The sequence below is a fragment of the Barbatula barbatula genome (assembly GCF_947034865.1).
Source record: "Barbatula barbatula genome assembly, chromosome: 17".
NCBI lineage: Eukaryota > Metazoa > Chordata > Actinopteri > Cypriniformes > Nemacheilidae > Barbatula > Barbatula barbatula.
In genome coordinates, this window is record NC_136780.1 from 3,133,296 (window position 1) to 3,142,463 (window position 9,168).

A 9,168-nucleotide genomic window follows, 5' to 3' on the forward strand; every position below is an offset into this window, starting at 1 on the left:
TTGATCCAAGAGTTTTTAATTGGAAAAGTCCCTTTCAAAAATACAAGGCAAACCCAGGGAAAATGGCGCTTACAACTCACCGAGTTCATCAGTGCCTTCATATGATGGCAATAAATAATTACTGTATAAGAGCAAAGACATCGATTTCATTTCTTTCTCACAATTCACAAGTTAAAGAACAAGAGCGAGTGAAGCTAAACAAATCTGGACTGAGACACGTTTCCATTTTCTCCAGTATGTGGGGTGGAAAAAAGCAATTAAGACCGTGTGTTTATTAGCAAATATGTTTATGTATTAATATGAGTAGGCACGGAAAAACATATTGGTGAGGGAGAAATTAGAAAACATATGGAACTGCACACATAAGGTTTTGTAAATGATCTACCGGCTACAACAAAAATGTACATTGGAGGAAAAAAACACTCAATTAAATGGCAATTTAACACTATTCAGCATAAAATGAAAAACAGTGCGAGACAAAGAGATTTTGCAAACCACAAAATAACTGATTACATAAGGATTTAACCGAGACTACGGTTTTAAGAAGCGTTTTTGTACATCAATAAAGCGTTTGCTTCAAGCAACAGCCAGCGCATTAAAAATGTTTGCAAATAAACGAAGTGCATGAACGTATTTCCATCAGGCTAATGAGCAAATGCACTGAACAAAAATGGCACACTGAGATTATTTCAACAAATATTCACAAAACAATGCATAAGATGATAAAACACTATATCAGTGAGTAATACTAAGCTTCAAAAGGATATAAAGAACTTAAAAGTCCAGTGAGGGTTGTAAGACCCGGGCTGTGGTTTAAATAAGGATGGAAGAAGCGGTAAATCTGTGAACGTTGACCATGTCGCTTTACCATGTAAAGACTATGTACAGCGGGAGGGTGGCAGTCCATCGGCAGGGGGATATCCTCTTATTCACATGGCTCAGGTACACAAGTTCTTAAATATTTGAGTTTCTAGATCTAATCACTAAACTAAAACCGCAAATGCTGGACCGGTCATTTCATCATGAAGCATCGACAAAACACAGGAATTGAACATGTTCGCACGGATTCTAGGACGCTTTTTCTGTGAAATACATGACAATATTCACCTTGACTACTTCATATCACCATAGACGCCAAATTCGAAAACTACCGTTTACTTAACGCCTACGTACGTTTGCGTGGTATTTTAAATTCCGATTACACTGAAACTACAGGGACCGCTTTAGAACTATATCCTTCCTATTTATAAGTGATCTGACCAGATCACAATAAGCACATGCAAACACAGATGGCTTTACATTGCAGATTCTCAGTGCATAAACAGAACAGGAAGAGCTTTTCAAGTCAAGGATGGGGGAGTGCTCAAATAATCATCCCATCATACATGATATCTCATTCCTGCTGCTTTAAATTAGCCCTCTGCAGACTTTTGAGAAATGGGTCAGATCTGTCATTAAAATGGATGTGTCTGGTGTTCTGTTATAAATAATTACGATTGCGTGTGCTGTGAGATGTGCGTTGTGAACCCAGTGTGTTAAACTGTGTTGAATCAGTTGAGGATGGGTGATTGTGTTCCGTGTTTAAGGTCTGGATGTCTCTCGACGCGCTCCACTCTACCTGTGCAAAAGGGAACTGGAATAGCTGAACTAAACTAGTAGTCTAGGACAGGGGGTCTGAACCACTATAAGAACGCACTGGGGTTTGCTCTGGGGTCCTTTTGGTTCCTATAGCGCATGGCCAGCCAAACACCTAAGATCTGAGAAAAAGAAACAAAAAAGCCCATTACAATAAGCAAAAAGTAATGGCCCTAGAAACATTACATTCAAATAAATATCTGTAATAATACATTTATCACTCAAGCTTGAGTAGTTTATTCCTTACGATAAAAATATAAAACGGACACCGGGCATTCACAAATATAAAGCTATGTGATCTCAACCCTCCCCATGCTAAATAACTTATTAGACTACCGATAAAACTCAAGTCTTCATATATTTCTAAACAAACATATTGCTCATTTCCTTGTGTGAATCCTTAAAGAGCCACATTTAAAGATGCTCTTATCCAATCACTGATTTGATCTATTTTATAATATAGTTTTAGTTGGCTTTCAGCCTTAACTAACCTCTGTAAAGCTGAAAAAGAGGCCGACTCCTCCCAGGATCTTCAGAGCTTCTGAGGCATGCTGGAGACTTTTTAGACCACAAGTAATGCAAGGTCCCTTTTGTTTACATGGCTGCAGGAAAAAAAAGTGGCTTCTTAGTTTTATCGTGATGATTTAACAACACTTGTTCAACGCCTCCATCACCCAGTGAGATGAAGGTATACAGTTAAGTGCCGACAGAGAAATGAGAAGAAAATCTTCAATGATCTTCATTGAGTCATTACCTTTGCATTCCTGTACATTTCCTCACTATACATTTGGTTTATACATCCGGTCCCCTACACATTAACTCAAGACCTCTGATTGCAAGTGCCATGCTCTGCCATTTAAGCTACAATGTTACAAACAAAAAATTATTCTTACAGCTGGACACAAACTCATGTCGGTCAAAAAGTCTGCCTGATGCTTGGTGTTGTTGAACAGGCCGCAGCAGTCCAGTTTTTCCTCCAGACTGATTCTTGTCTTATTACTCATCATTCCCCAGGACGAGGCCAGTAATTTCTCCTGTTTAAAAATGTGACAAGAAAAAACTTTTTCAAAACATTATTGTGCAACATCATCACATCACACAGTGACAGCAAACACAAGTTTCTCCTCCATTATTGCCGTCTTCAGACCTTTCAAGAAACTGTAAAGTTCCGTCATCACAGCAGAAGCCCCGCCCCTACATTAATTCGATTGGACAATGGAAAATAGGCGCATGTCGTCGACCAGTGTTAATTTTTTTCAAATTCAGGCGCAGCAGATGGCAAAAAACGTGAGGCGCGCATAAGCATTGCTCAAAACGCTCCCTGCCAACTGTAAATAATTCAAAACGCAAATACACGCGTTCGGTCTCATCAGCCCCAGTCTTTATTTGGGGGGCCACAACCTTACACAAAGGGGACCTTACAACGAAGAACTTTGAAATCCACTGGTTAGAGTATGTTAGGCCTACCTGCTGACCCTGGTTCATGGCTAGACAAGAGCAGGACACTCCAAACTGGAATAGGAACACGATGAAGAGAATGACCATGTACTGTCGATCTGTTGTCAAGGCCATTCAGTCAGACAGAAGCAAAACGCATAAATAACGGTTTACAAACGTAACAGCTGAATTTTACAGGGGCAGAAAAATACAACGGCTCTGTTAATGAGAGTAACAGATCTAAACTACTAACATTAAAACTTTACGCAAAGTTGTAGTGGGCTTATAGCCAATAAAACCGAAAGTGATCTGCACATGAACATTATATTCATATTGAATTCACCATCGGAAGCAAACAACTGTTGAAAATCAGAATCTGTGAAACCATATGGCAGGTACATAAAGGATACAAAGAAGAGCATGACTTGGTGATGGTGAACGGCTCCAATGAGCCCGACAATGGCGATCAACAGCAGAAAGAAGCCGACGGCGATCACGCCTCCGATGATGTGGATGCTGGAGACAATGCCAAAGCCTTTCCCCCATGCTGCTACAACAATCAGCAGCAGGCCCACCAGCTGTGGATGAAATTAGACCAATCAAAAAGAAGCAAACAGAAAATAAACGTGTCATTACATAACAAACTTTTTATACAAAAGAACCCTTTTTTACTTTCGTGTGGCACTTTAGCAAATGAAATTGGATATTTACAATTATTTTGTTCATTAGCTATAATAATGGCCATGGTTGGAGGCTAAGAATAAACGCGTGGTCACATTGGACTTTCTTTGCAGAGCCATGCGTAACCATACCAACTTTGATGGATTCTGGCATATTTACAGTTTTTGTATTTTCGTTGTTTTAAAGCTGTATGGTACAAACTTGGATTGTGTAATATTAGCATTTGCTCCAACTGAAAAGGTCAAGCCGAGGTGTGTCCATCAACTATGGGATGTGTCATCACGTGATACGATTTAGCAGGTCAGAGTTCACCAAACTTGAACTTTGGGACGCAGCGAAATGCGAAAGTTTGCAGCAGAAAATTGCCTTTCAGGTCTGGCGCATTGCATGCGTATGAATGGAAGTCAGTGGAGCAAAAAAACTAGTGTGACCTCACCATAAGAGCTTTGTGATGAGCCAAAATACAGATTCCTTAAATTTAGAAGAAAAATGACGACAGACAACATTTTAATCATGATCATTTAGACATAGAATGTAAAGTCAACTGGAATTTTTCAGATCGTTACACTATATTTTTTAATTCATAAAAATAAAAGTCATCCCATGAGTCATCTACAGCTGGGGGAACATACAACAGCACACGTTTGCTCAAAAACATGCATTTCTACGGTCTCTATAAGGTACACACTGCATCACAGGGTCAATCTAAAGCACAAGGGTTTGTCTAGTATTTATATAACACAAAACAAACAAAGATCAAAGATTGCAGGTCCAGACTCCAGAGAGCTACAAAGTTTATTCACATAACCTTATCGAATGATGTGCGACTGTAATAAAGACATCAGTAACACATGGGCGGAATGTCACTGGCCAACTGAACAATCAATGTGCACATAGATCAACAAATGTCAGCATGAGGGTACAATATAATGTTACAGAGAAAGAAACACATCAAAACAGCAACACATACACCACAAGGTGGTCTGTTCAGAGGGTCATGACATTGACTCGAAGTCCAAAGTGACTTACAGGAGCAGGTTACCCATCACAGTTAAGTGTTTTGCTCAACACCACAAAGGTAAAAGTTCCCCTTTGGGGTTTGAACTTTTACCAAGATGTTGGGCTTCTATCCTTTCGGTTACTGGCCTAGATCTTCAACCTAGATCCCCAAATGTCAGCATGAGGGTACAATATAATGTTACAGAGAAAGAAACACATCAAAACAGCAACACATACACCACAAGGTGGTCTGTTCAGAGGGTCATGACATTGACTCGAAGTCCAAAGTGACTTACAGGAGCAGGTTACCCATCACAGTTAAGTGTTTTGCTCAACACCACAAAGGTAAAAGTTCCCCTTTGGCGTTTGAACTTTTACCAAGATGTTGGGCTTCTATCCTTTCGGTTACTGGCCTAGATCTTCAACCTAGATCCCCAAATGTCAGCATGAGGGTACAATATAATGTTACAGAGAAAGAAACACATCAAAACAGCAACACATACACCACAAGGTGGTCTGTTCAGAGGTTCATGACATTGACTCGAAGTCCAAAGTGACTTACAGGAGCAGGTTACCCATCACGGTTAAGTGTTTTGCTCAACACCACAAAGGTAAAAGTTCCCCTTTGGGGTTTGAACTTTTACCAAGATGTTGGGCTTCTATCCTTTCGGTTACTGGCCTAGATCGTCAACCTACAAGTCATTTTCTAAATCATTTTGCTATTTACAGCCAGGCAGACTCGATAAAGTCCAAAGTCTTTTGTTTTGGGTCATTGTGATCATGACTCCAATGATACTGCTGTTGATCTTCAGCACTGTCATCAGTATGAGTCAGAGGCATCATGGGAATATTAGCAGTGATACGGTCATGCTTAGTACGCAATCTATTTTACTAGATTAGCAAGCAGACTCTTAAAACGTCTGAAATGTCTTCTGAACATATTTCAAAATCTGAAGTAAACACTAACATGAACTCAATTTTGACAGATCAACGAAAAGGAATCTTCCAGACCAACGGGGTAAACAATTGTGGAAGAAACACACGGGTGTATTCATAACAAAGAAGCATGGTTTACAAATGCACTGTGTGCCCTAAGCCAAAACAAGCAAAGAGTAATTAATTAAATAAGTAAACAAATAGGTTACACAAACCCAGGTGCGGTTACGCAACACTAAGGAAACGAAACCTATCAATGAGTTCATTTTGTAATATCGACCCACGACATTTGATATTACAAGATATTACAGTGGGTTTTACAATGAATGAAATACAAGAAGAGAGTTTTGTCCGAGCAGTAGCAAAGCTAGCCGATTCATCTGCGTTAGTGTTATAAAACAAAGACCGTCTCCACGATCTAGCCAGAATGATATTAATATGGATCATAAACACATACAAGCCCAACAACGATTCTCAAATGTAAGTTAGCCAGATCCGTCAGATAACGCAAATAAAATGTATTTATTTTAGTACTGAGGTAGGATTAGCCGTGGCTAGCGAGCTAGCTGTGTATATTCATAGGTGCGCGTGCGACTCACCATGTAAACTACATTTAGCGAACAGAGGGCGTTTTTCGAGCACGTAAATCCTCCGCAGACCATGTTGAACCTTCAGTCATTTACCGGCGATGTTGAAACGATGATCGAGTGATGATGTTTCGGCTGTTTCTTCTCGTGGCTGAGCAGAGCAGAGCAGAATTAGACTGGCCGGTGACGTCACCGGAGCCCCCTCTAGTGGCCGAAATAGTTCACTCGCGTGCTCTGTGGAAAGTAACGCCAAGGGACACACATTTCTATTAAATGCCATTTAAATCCATATTAAAGCTTTTCGTTGTATTATAAAAACGTACAACATACCGTACTACATATACAAAAGAAGGTTTGACATTTATTTAACATGCATACATACATTACACAGAAATAGAATTAAATACTGTTTTCTTGTTTTCCTTAGATTTTTATAATTAAATGAACATCAAGACGACATTTTTTATTTATACGATATTTATTTATTAATTCTTCCGTTTTTCGAATGAAGAATAATTAAATCGGGGATCATAAATCTCGCGATAACTCGTCGTGTCGCACTCGCACGCGCTGTTGACAGTGTACTTCGCAGTTAGCTTTACATTCAGCGTCCGTTAACAAACATATTAAGTTAAAGAAGTGTGGAAGAGTTCCGTTTTTATTAAGCAGCAAAACATCTATTGCATATTTACATATAGATGTACTCTATTTTTAATCGTTTTTAATGCAGGTTAATATTTTGCATGCCTTAACTGGGTGAGATGTTGCTCTTCTTTAGCTTCTGGAACTACCAGTTTGACCCAACAGAAAGACGCTCTTATTTTGCGTGAATCTAGTACTGAATGAGGGTGAGATTGTGGATTTGTAGTGAAAGGGTGTAGTAGTCTTAGTAGAATTAAATGTAAGGCTGGACCGCTGTTTGCTACTCTGAGCAGAGTAGCAACAAACCACGTCACACTTTGGCCCGCCCAGTGACGTCACGGGCGTGTGTGATACGGATGCAGCATTGCAGACTGATGCTCGAAACAGACCCACATCCTTATCAGACCTTATCACACCTTGGGTGTACATTTGATCGTTTTCTTGTTTTTTCCTTTCGTTTCATCTAACGCTGTTTAAACGCTGTTATCTTAAATGTCAAAGAATAGATTAATTTAGTTACAGCATGCCCCAACAGTGAAGAATGTTGGTAATGTCAATGAAAACATTCTGTCCGTTGACATTGTCACAATAAACGTCTGCCATCAAATGGACTCATATACGGATGTGCTTAAATGTGTTGGTACCCTTGAAATAATGCGTCATTCCTCCCGAAGAGTGATGAAATGAAAAGCTATTGCATCTTGTAGACTTGCATGCCTTTGGTAGGTCATAGAATAAAGCAAAGAAACTGTGGAGAGAGATGAATTATTGCTTATTCTACAAATATATTCTAAAATGGCCTGGACACATTTGTTGGTATCCCTTAGAAAAGATAGTACAGTACATAATTGGATTATAGTGATATTTCAAACTAAGTTGTTTCTTTAAATAGTATCACACATGTATCAAATCTTGTAATCTGTCATTCAGCCTATCGAAAGGATGCGAATGGTAGAAAAAGAACAAAGGATAACTGCCAAACAGAACTCCAAGGTGAAGGTACGTCTGTTTCTGATCGCACCGTCCATCGCTTTTTGAGCAAAAGAAGAATCCATGGAAGAAGACCCCCTTTTGAAAGAAAAACTAAAAGCCAGACTGGAATTTGCTAAAATTCATATTGACAAGCCACAATCCTTCCGGGAGAATGTCCTTTGGACATATGAGTCAAAACTGGAGCTTTTGGCAAGCCACATCAGCTATGTTCACAGACGAAAAAAATCAAGCTTTTAAAAACGTGAACACCATACCTACAATGAAACATGGATGAGGCTCGCTTGTGTTCTGGGATTGCTTTGCTGCATCTGGAACAGGGTGCCTTGACTCTGCGCAGGGCACAATGAATCTCAAACTATCAAGGCATCCTGGAGCGAAACGTACTGCCCAGTGTCAGAAAGCCCAGTCTCAGTCGCAGGTCATGGGTCCTTCAACAGGATAGCGGCCCTTAACACACTGCTAAAATCCCTCGAGAATGGATAAGAACAAAACATTGGACTATTCTGAAGTGGCCTTCTATGAATCCTGATCTGAATCCTGTCGAACATCTATGGAAAGAGCTGAAACTTGCAGTCCGGAGAAGGCACCCATCAAACCGGAGACAGCTGGAGCAGGTTGCTCAGGAAGAGTGGCCCAAACTACCTGTTAACATCTGCAGAAGTCTCAATGAGAGCTACGGAAAACGTTTGCTTGCATGTCAAGTTAGGGGTCCCATCATTTTTCTCCGTGACATTTTCATGAGTTTTATTATTTACAATATTATGTTGAATAAAGAATCAAAAGCAAAGTTAAATATTCCATTAAATGTGGAATAGACAATGGTGCATGCCAATGACTGGTTTCAATTCATTTCAGAGAAAAATGTGCATTCTTTGTTTTTTGTAAAGGGGTACCAACAAATTTGTCAGTATACTTCTCAGGAAAATGTACATGAAATTATGAATAAATATATAAGATATATAAAAAATAATGTAAAGTAATATCAAGCCGTTGCTTTGGCCAGTATGTTTTATCATTAATAAATTATAAAATAACATTTAAGTGTGACAGTCAGACCCAGGTCTTCCCTTTTCTTTGTAAAATCATTATAACCTTTCTTTTTAACGCTCCAGGCCCAAATCTGAAAATAACCTTGAGGCTGCCTTCATAAACCTATTTGCTGTCTGTTGGCTTTCGACGGTTGCCTTGAATCTACCACAAAATCCTGTTTGCGATAGAGCAGCCTATGAGATGGTGAGACTCTTTAAAATCAGGAAGC

At 39.5% G+C, this 9,168-nt stretch overlaps 1 protein-coding gene across 2 annotated transcripts; it reads right to left on the reverse strand.

Annotated features, from left to right (window-relative positions):
• tspan31 (tetraspanin 31) lies at positions 1-7,244 on the reverse strand. Of its 2 annotated transcripts, XM_079479042.1 has the most exons (7): positions 7,023-7,244; positions 6,288-6,509; positions 3,483-3,650; positions 3,103-3,183; positions 2,529-2,669; positions 2,127-2,237; positions 1-1,757 (listed from the first exon to the last, which is right to left on the reverse strand). In XM_079479042.1, exons 2-7 carry the CDS (start codon positions 6,348-6,350, stop codon positions 1,683-1,685), a joined length of 639 nt encoding a protein of 212 aa, XP_079335168.1. In that variant the 5' UTR covers positions 6,351-6,509; positions 7,023-7,244; the 3' UTR covers positions 1-1,682. The 2 variants fall into 2 exon arrangements, with proteins under 2 accessions (XP_079335168.1, XP_079335167.1); XM_079479041.1 differs by lacking the exon at positions 7,023-7,244 and having other exon boundaries at positions 6,288-6,539.
• Between the last annotated feature and the right edge of the window lie 1,924 nt (positions 7,245-9,168).

What these genes read in the sequence shown, in the direction of transcription:
- tspan31 (XM_079479042.1), bottom strand. Translation starts at nt 6,350, where the DNA reads ATGGTCTGCGGAGGATTTACGTGCTCGAAAAACGCCCTCTGTTCGCTA. An exon ending in CGCTAAATGTAGTTTACATG is followed by an intron (nt 3,651 to 6,287) that starts GTGAGTCGCACG and finishes TTTCATCCACAG; the next exon opens with CTGGTGGGCCTGCTGCTGAT. An exon ending in ACCAAGTCATGCTCTTCTTT is followed by an intron (nt 3,184 to 3,482) that starts GTATCCTTTATG and finishes ACAGATCGACAG; the next exon opens with TACATGGTCATTCTCTTCAT.